We start from the raw sequence: 16,982 nt of genomic DNA, 5'->3' as shown, positions 1-16,982 counted from the left end.
AATACACAGCACAAACATACAAGTAACTGAATGTGAACATGAGTCCAAAACATTCACTTTTTTTTTTCAAATCACATTAAAATGAAGGTAAAGTACAGCTGTCAGAGGAATTTGTCATAGGTCCTGTTGATTTATACAAGTTTTACCCCTCAGATTTCACCATATTTGTCACCTTCCTTACTGAATGCCATAATATCTCATCAGCATCATTTTACATGATTTCTCATTATCTGGAGTTAATTGTTATGTTATTCATCCACCTGCAAAAATTACTTCTGTGATGCCCTAAACCCTAAGACTGCAGAATCCATCTCAAGTGATTCTCTCCCCATATGGAAAAAATAGAATTCCTTCCAGGATATATGTTTACTAACAGCAGCTAAAGAAAAAACTTAAAAGTGTAGTATATGTTAACATGAATTTTGGCTTGATAGGTTTTTGAATGAACTGCATTGAGGCAGGTGGCCACGCACACAAATAGGTGTTCACACACATCTGAGGAAGGAAAGGAGAATTATTATAGAGCAGGAAAGGTCAGAAGGGGCTATTTTAGATGCCCTAAAGGATGTTGAAGAAGAAGAAATGCCCATAACACAGGGTAGAGAAATTGTGAAAATAGTGTGCAGAGAGGGAGAACAGGAGCAGTTTCTGGGACTGGTAAACAGGCTGAGAGAATGATGACTGATGCAGAGGGACAGGAATATGGAAGTTATCCAGTTGTTTGATTGCAGATAGTATGCACTATTAAATACATAATGTACATGGCCAGATGGATGGAAAATTTAGAAAAATGCAGAGCAGTAAGGATTAATTCTTGTAAGTGCAAAGGGAGATTATAAAGAAAGCCTGGGACACAGGGACTTACAAACATAAAAATAATAGGCTTAGGTATATAGTGGGTGGCACCAAAATTAGAGATCAGTAAACCAGGAGGTAGATGAATGTAGATATTCAATTATATTTGGACTGGATGAAGATCATTATTGTACTCCAGATATAGAGGAAAAGTGAAAGAAAGAAAGAAGAATGTTTATTAAAAGATAACTGGAGGCTATAGAATCACCAGATGCAATATCTGTGATAATGAAAAGAAGAAGAATTGGTGGGTATTATCAGTATAATGTATAAGAGGATGATTAGTTATGATTTCACAATGTTTGGATTCATTTAGCAAGGAGGTGTTTGGGCAAGTTAAGAAACTTAAAAACAAGGTGGAGTTCAGTAGGGTATATATCAAATGAGATAGACCAAGGGAAGAGAGGAAAAAAGGCAAAGAATAGTCCAAAGACAAAAAACAGGAGACACCGAGACGTTAAATGAGCCAAGAGGACAGAACACCCCCACCAGCTTCTGGGAGTTAAGTAATGTTAAGTGTTGTAATGTCAGACAGAAACTAAAGTCTACAAACACTGATGAATTAATAGTAAATGGTCAAGAACTAAAATTAGTATCTCACAAGGGAAAACACACCTGATATTGTTAGAATTGTGGAAACAAAGCTTACTAAAGAGAGATGTCACATATTCTCTTCAGAAGTGTACATGATGATAAGGGAAGAAAGAGAAAGCAGAGGAGCAGGATTGGCCCTCCTGGTAAGATATATGCTTGAGTTTCAGGATATAATAGTAGATGGTCCATTCAGACAATACTTTATGGAAAGGGTTATTGTTGGTAAAAAGTGCCTAATAATGTCGATAATACACAATCCTCCAAAGACTTTTAATGATCTAGAAAAAATGTACAATGATAACAATGAAGTGACAATCAGGATGGTACATGAAACTTTAAAACATACCCTACTCAAAGAAGATAGAGTACTGATTAAGAGTGATTTCTATTATAAATTGATAGACTGGGGGAATTTGAATTCTCATGGTGACAGGAAATCATGGAGACACAAGTTCCTTAGAATGTGTACTGGAAAATTTCCTGTATCAGCATATTAGAGGGAGGGATATACTATTATTGATAAATCTTATCTTTGCACATACTATCATGGATATTGAGAATATCATATATGATACACCAATTTGAAAAGGTGATCATGTAGTGCTTAAGTTTGATTGTGTGGTGAATGAGGATTTTACCAGAATACAGATGAGATGAGATTTAAAGAGGAAATATGATGGCAGTCAGGTAGCATTGAGACAAGCTGTGAACCAGGATATATTTCTCAATATTTAGATAGCTATCTTTCTCAGAAGAATGTTTCCCTTGAACCTGGGTCTGGTGGTGAAAGGTTCAGTGAAATTTACAATGAAGGAATAGGAACATGAGTAACTCTAGCATCACATGTTGTGGGAAGGTTAAGAATGAGAGATCAATGATTCAGTAAAAGATATCAAAAAGCTTAAAGATGTGCTGTTGAGAAGATATAGGTGGAACTCTTGTTGGCCAGCATTTGTAAGGTGTATAGTAGAGCAAGGAACGAGTAAAGCAGGATAAGAAAAGAGGAACAATGAATCTTTAAGAAGAATGTTTTTGTCAGACTCAGAGAAAATCAAAAGCTTTTCCATTAAGCATGATGAGTAAATTGTCAGTTAAAGAGCATCTAATCGGGCAAAATGATTCAGAGGGTAGAATGTTAAAGAATGATGTAAGGATATGTGGAAAGCTAGTAATAGTCAGTAGCAACATGAGTTAAGAGCCTCTGCAAACACTGCCTTAGAGTTGCCCTCTGCCAGTGGCTTGTTAAGGGAGAGGCAGTGAAGGCTATGAAGCAGCACTGGAGTTCACTACTTATGGAGATTCTATTGCTGTGGACACCTCCTCTTGAGGGAGTTCCAGGTGGGAACAGGTACCAGAGATATAGAATGATAGATAAGTAAATGACAAATTCAAACTTTGTGACCATGGAAGAGACTATAGCTCCAACACCAATAAGAAAGAATGGAGAGGAAATTTAAGAATGAATTAAGATTTGTAGAAAAGACGTTAACAGAATGTTAAAGGGACTTGACCTGTACAGGACTCATGGTCCTAATGAAAGTCATCATATGTGCTGAAGATCTCTTGAAATACTGTTCAAAATATCGCTGGAGAAAGGCAGAGTACCAGGGAAGTGGAAAAGGGCAAATGTCTTGACCACCTTTCACTCCTGCTGGTACAAGGAATGCAATAGATCCTTTTAAGAACTTTCCTGTTACAGACCTTGACAATATATTGAACCTTCATATAAAACACTATGGCCCATTTACAATACAAGCACTTATAGATATCTTTAACTACTGACTACCCAAAAAAATCCCCATGTGGAAACTTGTCAACGTACAATACCAGTCCTAAAACCCTCCAAACCACTTGACTTCCCCTCATCCTACCACCTTATGCTACTTTTCTCCTCTGTATCCAAACTCTGTGAAAAACTAATCTACAAAAGAATCAAACAGAAACATCCTACTCTCATCCACTCAGCATGGCTTCAGACCCAAAAACTGTACAACCACACTACATACTGAGGTCACACAACATATCCTAGATGGATTCAACCAATCAAAAACCTCCTGCAGAATACTAGTGGCAGCAGACGTTAATAAAGAATTTGACGCTATCCCCAACATATCATCACAGTAAAAATACTTGACACCACCCTCCACATCAGTTTCAAAAAGTGGTTGGCCAATTTCATAGCCGGCTGCCATATTAGGGTCACTCACAATGGTTTTATCTCTAAAACTCTGAAAGTCTATAATGGAGTTCCTAAGGAGCAATACTTTCTCCAACTCTATTCAGTTTGGTCCTACAAGACCTCCCATTACCTTAGACAAATCTCAACATGATGGCCCTTTCATATGCAGACAACCGAACAATCCACAGTCACATCATAAAACCCCAGCAACACAGTAGAAGCATCAAACGCACAGCACTACATTACTCAGTTGGAAAATGGCTCACCAAGATCACAATGTCTGCATCTCCACAAAAATCTTCAATGAATGTCCACAGAAATCTTCTGTCAGTCTTTTAACCCCAGACAGACGTGAGTGCAATGTTGAGGCAGCAGAAGAGGCACGAGGCAGCGCTTCCATTTCATCCAATGTAGTAGTTAATATCATCATAATTAAGGAGTTATTGTCATGTAGGAGTTAATGTCATCATAATGAATTTATGAAAATATCACACAGATAACTGAGAAACATGTGGAGCTTTACTGCTCCATGATCAGGCTGAGTACATTTACTGAGCAGTTTCATAGGTTATGGCATTGCATGGTAAACAAAGCAGCCAACTCTGGTAACTCATTCTCCTTTTTAGTAGTAGTCTTAGTTTTGCTGGACCATGTACTTGGGAGTACATGAATTTCAGAAATGGCTTTTTTTTTTTTTTTTTTTTCCTGAATGTGTCTAAATGTGTATGAACTTATGAATTCATGCTGGATAACTATCAAGGTCGTTACTTCCAAGGGCTGGGCTAAGAGCAGGTTTGCTAGGGCACTGCATTTGGTTTAGTTGATTAAGATAAACTTGGTTTATGGTAGATAATTTGCAGATGGGTTTACCTGTTTATCAAGTAGTCTGATTCCCTGTTTCATGGTTTTTATGCTGCCTGTTATATAGATTGGTCATAGATAAAGGTGCTTGAAGTTTAAGTTTTATTCTAGTATAGAGGGGTCTCTTGTGCTTTAGAACTTAAATCCTTTGCTGTGAGTGGATGTTGTCCCAAAAAGCATTTCTTCCTTTAAATTGGATGTATTGTAATGAAAATCTGTGGCATGCTACATCTGTGCAGTTAGTTTGGGAATTGCTGGATTGTGTTTTTAAACCAACATCATTTTGGCACCTCATTTTAAAGTTGATTATATGTTGTTGTTCAGTATCATTACATGGAAATTTTCATCCAGTGAGCTTGTAGAGGTGGATCAGAGATGCCCTGAAGAGAGAGCAATTTTTCAAAACTGACAAAGTAGTACACGTAAAATCAAAGTTTGCTGTCATCTATAAAATGTATTCTTCGTCAGCTCTGATTGTCATTTCCTGTGTTAGTGAGATAGTCCCAGAAACACATGAAGAAAGCCCGCAATTGCTCACAACCATTCTCTGTCTGTCATGTGTAATGCATCAAAACCACATCTTCCTATCCACAACCATGCCCCACAGCTCTTTCCATTGTTTACTCTGGACACTTCACATACCATTGTTGTCTGTTGACAGCATGTCAACTGCTTTGTACTACATCGTGCCAATTCTCTCTGTCCCATGCATACCTTTCACCCTCTTGCATGTTCAGGCTCTGATTGCTCAAAGTCTTTTTCACTCCATCCCTCCATCACAACTTTGGCCTTCCCGTTCTCCTTTTTCCTTCCATTTCTTTGATAACCTTTCCTCACTCATTCTTTCCATATGTCCAGACCATTTCAGCACACCTTCTGTTCTCTCAACCACAATCTTTTTATTACCACACATCTCTTTCACCCTTTCATTACATACTTGGTCAAACCACCTTACACTGCATAGTGTCCTCAATGATTTCTAACACTCCCTCACTCCTCTACAGTTATAGCCCATGCATCATATCCATATAATAATGTTGGGGCTACTACACCTTCAAACATACCCATTTATGCCCTACCAGATAATGATCTCTCTTTCCACACATTCTTCAGTGCTCTCAGAACCTTCGACCCCTCACCCACCCTATGTATGATTCACTTACACTCTCATGGTTACATTCACTGCCATGTCCTCTCCCACTTATCTAAAACACTTCAATTCCTTCAAGTTCTCTCCATTCAAACTCACACCCATCCAACCTGTCCCTCAATTCTGTTAAACCTAATGACCCAGCTTTAATTCACATCCACTCTCAACTTCCTTCTTTCACACACCTTTCCAAACTCAGTCACCAACTTCTGCAGTTTCTAATCTGCCATCAGTGCTGTATCATCAGCAAACAACAAATGACTCACTTCCCAGGCCCTCTCATCCCCCACAGGCTATATACTCGTAACTTTCTTCAAGAGTTTTGCATTAACCTCTCGCACCACCCCATCTATAAACAAATAAACAACCATGGTGACATTACACACCCTGCTACAGATCAATATTCACATGGAACCATACCATTTCCTCTCTTCCTACTTGTAAACATGCCTTACACCCTGATAAAAACTTCTCACTGCCCACACCATATATTCTTAAGACCTTCCACAAGGCATCTCTATCAACCCTATCATATGTTTTTTCAATCCCATAAATGCCACATAAAAATCTCCACTGTTTCTCTAAGTATTTCTGACACATATTCTTCAAAGCAAACACCTGATCTACACATCTTCCACTACTTCTGAAACCACACTCTTCCTCAGTCACTACCCTCCTGTTAAACTTAGCAGGTATACTCAGCAAACTTATGCCTCTGTAGCTTGAACACTCATCTTTATCCCCCCTTGCTTTTATACAATGTCACTATTCATGCACTCTGCCAATCCTCAGGCATCTCATAATGGTCCATACATTTATTTGTATGTTAGCTGATACAGCTTGGGCAGCTGAGGTCCTAATCAAGGCCATCCCATTAATGCTATATATACAAATATACCCTGGCCAGAGCCAGGTCTCCAATTTATTGACCAACCCTTAGGGGTGGATGAACAGCTGGGTTGACGGTGGACCAACTGCTGCAGCCTGGATTCAAACTTGTGCGCTCAACCCTGGGTGGCCCGTGAATGCATCACAGTCAGGAACACTAACCACTACACCATGGGAGTCCATACATACATATCCAGTCACCAGCATAGTCACTCTCTTTTTTTAATATATTCAACAGCAGTACATCCACTCCAGCTGCTTTGCCACATTTCTTCCTCTTTAAGGCTTTCACCACCTCTTCTCACTTCACCAATGATGCATTCTCTGTTCAAACATGCTAACATGTATGTTCACTTAAACGAAAATTATTTATTTTTCATTTTTATTTATATTTTCACATTTACTTTGTTTCTAGTTTTATCAACATTGTCACAGTTTACAAATTATTGTATTTTTTCACCCAATATACCTTTTGTTCTCACAGCCTGATTGTACCTGTACAGTTTTATAATTTTGAAAAGCTTATCATGGTTTTTCTTTGAAAGGGTGGCAGAACTAGAAAACAGTGTCAGGGAGATGCGAAGGCAGCAAGAGGAACTCCAGACTCGCCTTAGGGAGGAGACACAACGGAAAGAAGAACTAGAACAGCAGATACTGATGGACCAGCGACGAATGAGGGAGCTAGAGATTCGTTTGAAGGTGGGACATAGATATGAAATAGCATCTTTGTTTTCAAGAAATATATTTTTTTTTTAATGCCTGTTTCTGAGTTACATAAAAATATTCTGTTGTACTTTTGTGTTACACACTTGTTGCTCCTGTGATAGCTGTAAGAGTATCATGTTGCTGTGTCCTGTGGTGTGCATAGTCTTTACTTCAAATTTTTAATTCCATCTCTGTATTCAGTCACACTCTGTTGTTTCATGTATTCCACTTCTTCGCTCTCTAGTGAATCATATTCAGCCTACAATATCATTTTGTAATACACTTTTTGAAATGCCTTTGAATTTTCACAGCAGAACAGGAAGGTGTTAAATCAAAAACTGTTTATAAGAAGTATTTTTCATGCTGAATGCAAATCTGGGGTTAAAATATCGTTTTGCCGTCTCTAATTCCTTTAATTAAGAAATTAAATGAGGGGAATTTTAAAGTATCTTCTAATGATTATCATTGTATTTCCTGCGTACATATTGGTATATTAGAGCATTATTATTTATTTTGTATGATTATTTTAAGTACAGAAGTGCTTGAATATCTTATATTTCAATTTCGAAACAAAAAATTTTTGAGCTAGATAGTACCCTGAACGTTCATATTACATACAATTTTCGGTAGTTTTCGCAGAAAAATCGATTTCCTTTAAAAACTCATTATAAGAAGTATTTTTCATGCTGAATGCAAATCTGGGGTTAAAATATCGTTTTCTCGTCTCTAATTCCTTTAATTAAGAAGTTAAATGAGGTGAATTTTAAAGTATCTTCTGATGATTATCATTGTATTTCCTGCATACGTATTGGTAAATTAGAGCATTATTATATATTTTCCATGATTTTTTTTAAGTACAGAAGTGCTTGAATATCTTATATTTCAATTTCGAAACAAACAATTTTTTTAGCTAAAAAATACCCTGAACTATTACCTGCAATTTTCGGTAGTTTTCGCAGAAAATCGATTTTCTTTAAAAACTGTTTATAAGAAGTATTCTTCCTACTGAATGCAAATCTGGGGTTAAAATATCGTTTTGTCGTCTCTAATTCCTTTAATTAAGAAGTTAAATGAGGTGAATTTTAAAGTATCTTCTGATGATTATCATTGTATTTCCTGTATACATATTGGGATATTAGAGCATTATTATATATTTTCCATGATTATTTTAAGTACAGAAGTGCTTGAATATCTTATATTTCAATTTCGAAACAAAAAATTTTTTGAGCTAAAAAATAATCTGAACTATTACCTGCAATTTTCGGTAGTTTTCGCAGAAAAATTGATTTCCTTTAAAAACTCATTATAAGAAGTATTTTTCATGCTGAATGCAAATCTGGGGTTAAGATATCGTTTTGTCGTCTCTAATTCCTTTAATTAAGAAGTTAAATGATGTGAATTTTAAAGTATCTTCTGATGATTATCATTGTATTTCCTGCGTACGTATTGGTAAATTAGAGCATTATTATATATTTTCCATGATTATTTTAAGTACAGAAGTGCTTGAATATCTTATATTTCAATTTCGAAACAAAAAATTTTTTGAGCTAAAAAATACCCTGAACTATTATTACCTGCAATTTTCGGTAGTTTTCGCAGAAAAATCGATTTCCTTTAAAAACTCATTATAAGAGGTATTTTTCATGCTGAATGTAAATCTGGGGTTAAAATATCGTTTTGTCATCTCTAATTCCTCTTATTAAGAAGTTAAATGATGTGAATCTTAAGTATCTTCTAATGATTATCATTGTATTTCCTGCGTACATATTGGTATATTAGAGCATTATTATATATTTTCCATGATTATTTTAAGTACAGAAGTGCTTGAATATCTTATATTTCAATTTCGAAACAAAAAATTTTTTGAGCTAAAAAATACCCTGAACTATTACCTGCAATTTTCGGTAGTTTTTGCAGAAAAATCGATTTCCTTTAAAAACTCATTATAAGAAGTATTTTTCATGCTGAATGCAAATCTGGGGTTAAAATATCGTTTTGTCGTCTCTAATTCCTTTAATTAAGAAGTTAAATGAGGTGAATTTTAAAGTATCTTTTGATGATTATCATTGTATTTCCTGCGTACGTAATGGTAAATTAGAGCATTATTATATATTTTCCATGATTATTTTAAGTACAGAAGTGCTTGAATATCTTATATTTCAATTTCGAAACAAAAACTTTTTTGAGCTAAAAAATACCCTGAACTATTACCTGCAATTTTTGGCAGTTTTCGCAGAAAAATCGATTTCCTTTAAAAACTCATTATAAGAAGTATTTTTCATGCTGAATGCAAATCTGGGGTTAAAATATCGTTTTGTCGTCTCTAATTCCTTTAATTAAGAAATTAAATGAGGTGAATTTTAAAGTATCTTCTGATGATTATCATTGTATTTCCTGCGTACGTATTAGTAAATTAGAGCATTATTATATATTTTCCATGATTATTTTAAGTACAGAAGTGCTTGAATATCTTATATTTCAATTTCGAAACAAAAACTTTTTTGAGCTAAAAAATACCCTGAACTATTACGTGCAATTTTCGGTAGTTTTCGCAGAAAAATCGATTTCCTTTAAAAACTCATTATAAGAAGTATTTTTCATGCTGACTGCAAATCTGGGGTTAAAATATCGTTTTGTCGTCTCTAATTCGTTTAATTAAGAAGTTAAATGAGGAGAATTTTAAAGTATCCTCTGATGATTATTATTGTATTTCCTGCGTACGTATTAGGTAAATTAGAGCATTATTATATGTTTTCCATGATTATTTTAAGTACAGACGTGCTTGAATATCTTATATTTCAATTACGAATCAAAAAATTTTTTGAGCTAAAAAATACCCTGAACTATGACCTGCAATTTTCGGTAGTTTTCGCAGAGAAATCTATTTCCTTTAAAAATTCATTATAAGAAGTATTTTTCAATTCAAATCTGGGGTTAAAATATCGTTTTTTCGTCTCTAATTCGTTTAATTAAGAAGTTAAATGAGGTGAATTTTAAAGTATCTTCTGATGATTATCATTGTATTTCCTGCATACATATTGGTATATTAGAGCATTATTATATATTTTCCATGATTATTTTAAGTCCAGAAGAGCTTGAATATCTTATATTTCAATTTGGAAACAAAAAATTTTTTGCAGAAAAATCGATTTCCTTTAAAAACTCATTATAAGAAGTATTTTTCATGCTGAATGCAAATCTGGGGTTGCAATATCATTTTGTCGTCTCTAATTCCTTTAATTAAGAAGTTAAATGATGTGAATTAAAAGGTACCTTCTGATGATTATCATTGTATTTCCTGCATACATATTGGTATATTAGAGCATTATTATATATTTTCCATGATTATTTTAAGTACAGAAGTGCTTGAATATCTTATATTTCAATTTGGAAACAAAAGATTTTTTGAGCTAAAAAATACCCTGAACTATTGCTTGCAATTTTCCGTAGTTGTCGCCGAAAAGTTGATTTCCTTTAAAAACTCATTATAAGAAGTATTTTTCATGCTGAATGCAAATCTGGGGTTAAAATATCGTTTTGTCGTCTCTAATTCCTTTAATTAAGATTTTAAATGAGGTGAATTTTAAAGTGTCTTTTGATGATTATCATTATATTTTCTGCATACGTAATGGTAAATTAGAGCATTATTATATATTTTCCATGATTATTTTAAGTACAGGAGTGCTTGAATATCTTATATTTCAATTTCGAAACAAAAAATTTTTTGAGCTAAAAAATACCCTGAACTATTACCTGCAATTTTTAGCAGTTTTCGCAGAAAAATCGATTTCCTTTAAAAACTCATTATAAGAAGTATTTTTCATGCTCAATTGAAATCTGAGGTTAAGATATCGTTTTGTCGTTTCTAATTCCTTTAATTAAGAAGTTAAATGATGTGAATTTTAAAGTATCTTCTGATGATTATCATTGTATTTCCTGCATACGTATTGGTAAATTAGAGCATTATTATATATTTTCCATGATTATTTTAAGTACAGAAGTGCTTGAATATCTTATATTTCAATTACAAAACAAAAAATTTTTTGAGCTAAAAAATATTCATTTATTTATTTATTTATTATACTTTGTCGCTGTCTCCCGCGTTTGCGAGGTAGCGCAAGGAAACAGACGAAAGAAATGGCCCACCCCCCCCCCCCATACACATGTATATACATACGTCCACACACGCAAATATACATACCTACACAGCTTTCCATGGTTTACCCCAGACGCTTCACATGCCTTGATTCAATCCACTGACAGCACGTCAACCCCGGTATACCACATCGCTCCAATTCACTCTATTCCTTGCCCTCCTTTCACCCTCCTGCATGTTCAGGCCCCGATCACACAAAATCTTTTTCACTCCATCTTTCCACCTCCAATTTGGTCTCCCTCTTCTCCTCGTTCCCTCCACCTCCGACACATATATCCTCTTGGTCAATCTTTCCTCACTCATTCTCTCCATGTGCCCAAACCACTTCAAAACACCCTCTTCTGCTCTCTCAACCACGCTCTTTTTATTTCCACACATCTCTCTTACCCTTACGTTACTCACTCGATCAAACCACCTCACACCACACATTGTCCTCAAACATCTCATTTCCAGGACATCCATCCTCCTGCGCACACCTCTATCCATAGCCCACGCCTCGCAACCATGCAACATTGTTGGAACCACTATTCCTTCAAACATACCCATTTTTGCTTTCCGAGATAATGTTCTCGACTTCCACACATTCTTCAGGGCCCCCAGAATTTTCGCCCCCTCCCCCACCCTATGATCCACTTCCGCTTCCATGGTTCCATCCGCTGCCAGATCCACTCCCAGATATCTAAAACACTTCACTTCCTCCAGTTTTTCTCCATTCAAACTCACCTCCCAATTGACTTGACCCTCAACCCTACTGTACCTAATAACCTTGCTCTTATTCACATTTACTCTTAACTTTCTTCTTCCACACACTTTACCAAACTCAGTCACCAGCTTCTGCAGTTTCTCACATGAATCAGCCACCAGCGCATTTTCATCAGCGAACAACGACTGACTCACTTCCCAAGCTCTCTCATCCCCAACAGACTTCATACTTGCCCCTCTTTCCAAAACTCTTGCATTTACCTCCCTAACAACCCCATCCATAAACAAATTAAACAACCATGGAGACATCACACACCCCTGCCGCAAACCTACATTCACTGAGAACCAATCACTTTCCTCTCTTCCTACACGTACACATGCCTTACATCCTCGATAAAAACTTTTCACTGCTTCTAACAACTTTCCTCCCACACCATATATTCTTAATACCTTCCACAGAGCATCTCTATCAACTCTATCATATGCCTTCTCCAGATCCATAAATGCTACATACAAATCCATTTGCTTTTCTAAGTATTTCTCATATACATTCTTCAAAGCAAACACCTGATCCACACATCCTCTACCACTTCTGAAACCACACTGCTCTTCCCCAATCTGATGCTCTGTACATGCCTTCACCCTCTCAATCAATACCCTCCCATATAATTTACCAGGAATACTCAACAAACTTGTACCTCTGTAATTTGAGCACTCACTCTTATCCCCTTTGCCTTTGTACAATGGCACTATGCACGCATTCCGCCAATCCTCAGGCACCTCACCATGAGTCATTATTATTTATATTATTATTATACTTTGTCGCTGTCTCCCGCGTTTGCGAGGTAGCGCAAGGAAACAGACGAAAGAAAAGGCCCAACCCCCCCATACACATGTATATACATATGTCCACACACGCAAATATACATACCTACACAGCTTTCCATGGTTTACCCCAGACGCTTCACATGCCTTGATTCAATCCACTGACAGCACGTCAACCCCGGTATACCACATCGCTCCAATTCACTCTATTCCTTGCCCTCCTTTCACCCTCCTGCATGTTCAGGCCCCGATCACACAAAATCTTTTTCACTCCATCTTTCCACCTCCAATTTGGTCTCCCTCTTCTCCTCGTTCCCTCCACCTCCGACACATATATCCTCTTGGTCAATCTTTCCTCACTCATTCTCTCCATGTGCCCAAACCACTTCAAAACACCCTCTTCTGCTATCTCTACCACGCTCCTTTTATTTCCACACATCTCTCTTACCCTAACGTTACTCTCTCGATCAAACCACCTCACACCACACATTGTCCTCAAACATCTCATTTCCAGCACATCCATCCTCCTGCGCACAACTCTATCCATAGCCCACGCCTCGCAACCATACAACATTGTTGGAACCACTATTCCTTCAAACATACCCATTTTGCTTTCCGAGATAATGTTCTCGACTTCCACACATTCTTCAAGGCCCTCAGAATTTTCGCCCCCTCCCCCACCCTATGATCCACTTCCGCTTCCATGGTTCCATCCGCTGCCAGATCCACTCCCAGATATCTAAAACACTTCACTTCCTCCAGTTTTTCTCCATTCAAACTCACCTCCCAGTTGACTTGACCCTCAACCCTACTGTACCTAATAACCTTGCTCTTATTCACATTTACTCTTAACTTTCTTCTTCCACACACTTTACCAAACTCAGTCACCAGCTTCTGCAGTTTCCCACATGAATCAGCCACCAGCGCTGTATCATCAGCGAACAACAACTGACTCACTTCCCAAGCTCTCTCATCCCCAACACACTTCATACTTGCCCCTCTTTCCAAAACTCTTGCATTTACCTCCCTAACAACCCCATCCATAAACAAATTAAACAACCATGGAGACATCACACACCCCTGCCGCAAACCTACATTCACTGAGAACCAATCACTTTCATCTCTTCCTACACATACACATGCCTTACATCCTCGATAAAAACTTTTCACTGCTTCTAACAACTTTCCTCCCACACCATATATTCTTAATACCTTCCAGAGAGCATCTCTATCAACTCTATCATATGCCTTCTCCAGATCCATAAATGCTACATACAAATCCATTTGCTTTTCTAAGTATTTCTCACATACATTCTTCAAAGCAAACACCTGATCCACACATCCTCTACCACTTCTGAAACCACACTGCTCTTCCCCAATCTGATGCTCTGTACATGCCTTCACCCTCTCAATCAATACCCTCCCATATAATTTACCAGGAATACTCAACAAACTTATACCTCTGTAATTTGAGCACTCACTCTTATCCCCTTTGCCTTTGTACAATGGCACTATGCACGCATTCCGCCAATCCTCAGGCACCTCACCATGAGTCATACATACATTAAATAACCTTACCAACCAGTCAACAATACAGTCACCCCTTTTTTAATAAATTCCACTGTAATACCATCCAAACCTGCTGCCTTGCCGGCTTTCATCTTCCGCAAAGCTTTTACTACCTCTTCTCTGTTTACCAAATCATTTTCCCTAACCCTCTCACTTTGCACACCACCTCGACCAAAACACCCTATATCTGCCACTCTATCATCAAACACATTCAACAAACCTTCAAAATACTCACTCCATCTCCTCACATCACCACTACTTGTTATCACCTCCCCATTTGCACCCTTCACTGAAGTTCCCATTTTGCTCCCCTGTCTTACGCACTTTATTTACCTCCTTCCAGAACATCTTTTTATTCTCCCTAAAATTTAATGACACTCTCTCACCCCAACTCTCATTTGCCCTTTTTTTCACCTCTTGCACCTTTCTCTTGACATCCTGTCTCTTTCTTTTATACATCTCCCACTCAATTGCATTTTTTCCCTGCAAAAATCATCCAAATGCCTCTCTCTTCTCTTTCACTAATACTCTTACTTCTTCATCCCACCACTCACTACCCTTTCTAATCAACCCACCTCCCACTCTTCTCATGCCACAAGCATCTTTTGCGCAATCCATCACTGATTTCCTAAATACATCCCATTCCTCCCCCACTCCCCTTACTTCCATTGTTCTCACCTTTTTCCATTCTGTACTCAGTCTCTCCTGGTACTTCCTCACACAGGTCTCCTTCCCAAGCTCACTTACTCTCACCACCCTCTTCACCCCAACATTCACTCTTCTTTTCTGAAAACCCATACAAATCTTCACCTTAGCCTCCACAAGATAATGATCAGACATCCCTCCAGTTGCACCTCTCAGCACATTAACATCCAAAAGTCTCTCTTTCGCACGCCTGTCAATTAACACGTAATCCAATAACGCTCTCTGGCCATCTCTCCTACTAACATAAGTATATTTATGTATATCTCGCTTTTTAAACCAGGTATTCCCAATCATCAGTCCTTTTTCAGCACATAAATCTACAAGCTCTTCACCATTTCCATTTACAACACTGAACACCCCATGTATACCAATTATTCCCTCAACTGCCACATTACTCACGTTTGCATTCAAATCACCCATCACTATAACCCGGTCTCGTGCATCAAAACCACTAACACACTCATTCAGCTGCTCCCAAAACACTTGCCTCTCATGATCTTTCTTCTCATGCCCAGGTGCATATGCACCAATAATCACCCACCTCTCTCCATCAACTTTCAGTTTTACCCATATTAATCGAGAATTTACTTTCTTACATTCTATCACATACTCCCACAACTCCTGTTTCAGGAGTATTGCTACTCCTTCCCTTGCTCTTGTCCTCTCACTAACCCCTGACTTTACTCCCCAGACATTCCCAAACCACTCTTCCCCTTTACCCTTGAGCTTCGTTTCACTCAGAGCCAAAACATCCAGGTTCCTTTCCTCAAACATACTACCTACCTCTCCTTTTTTCACATCTTAGTTACATCCACACACATTTAGGCACCCCACTCTGAGCCTTCGAGGAGGATGAGCACTCCCCGCGTGACTCCTTATTCTGTTTCCCATTTTAGAAAGTTAATACAAGGAGGGGAGGATTTCTGGCCCCCCACTCCCGTCCCCTCTAGTCGCTTTCTACGACACGCGAGGAATACGTGGGAAGTATTCTTTCACCCCTATCCCCAGGGATAATATACATATATATATATACATATACACATACACACACATACACATACATACGCACATATACACACACACACACATACATATATATACATATGAAAAATAGGGTCTTATTGTCAAAAAATCACCAGACACTGAAACCATGAGTCATATGACCATGAGTCATACATACATTAAATAACCTTACCAACCAGTCAACAATACAGTCACCCCCTTTTTTAATAAATTCCACTGCAATACCATCCAAACCTGCTGCCTTGCCGGCTTTCATCTTCCGCAAAGCTTTCACTACCTCTTCTCTGTTTACCAAATCATTTTCCCTAACCCTCTCACTTTGCACGCCACCTCGACCAAAACACCCTATATCTGCCACTCTATCATCAAACACATTCAACAAACCTTCAAAATACTCACTCCATCTCCTTCTCACATCACCACTACTTGTTATCACCTCCCCATTTGCGCCCTTCACTGAAGTTCCCATTTGCTCCCTTGTCTTACGCACTTTATTTACCTCCTTCCAGAACATCTTTTTATTCTCCCTAAAATTTAATGATACTCTCTCACCCCAACTCTAAAAAATACCCTGCAATTTTCCGTAGTTGTCGCAGAAAAATTGATTTCCTTTAAAAACTCATTATAAGAAGTATTTTTCATGCTGAATGCAAATCTGGGGTTAAAATATCGTTTTGTCGTCTCTAATTCGTTTAATTAAGAAGTTAAATGAGGTGAATTTTAAAGTATCTTCTGATGATTATCATTGTATTTCCTGCATACATATTGGT

The 16,982-nt window shown here is 37.5% G+C and overlaps 1 protein-coding gene across 1 annotated transcript in view; it reads left to right on the top strand.

Moving 5' to 3' along the window:
• Nucleotides 1–16,982, top strand: part of cos (kinesin-like protein costa) — a 131,323-nt gene that overhangs the window by 73,278 nt on the left and 41,063 nt on the right. Inside the window, exon 15 of the mRNA XM_071665289.1 lies at nucleotides 7,073–7,226. Within this exon, the coding sequence (XP_071521390.1) occupies nucleotides 7,073–7,226 (154 nt within the window). The remainder of the gene's footprint in view (nucleotides 1–7,072; nucleotides 7,227–16,982) is intronic.

Source organism: Panulirus ornatus, chromosome 10, assembly GCF_036320965.1.
Source record: "Panulirus ornatus isolate Po-2019 chromosome 10, ASM3632096v1, whole genome shotgun sequence".
NCBI lineage: Eukaryota > Metazoa > Arthropoda > Malacostraca > Decapoda > Palinuridae > Panulirus > Panulirus ornatus.
Note: the sequence above shows the minus strand (reverse complement) of the source record. Positions and strands in the feature narration are given on the sequence as shown.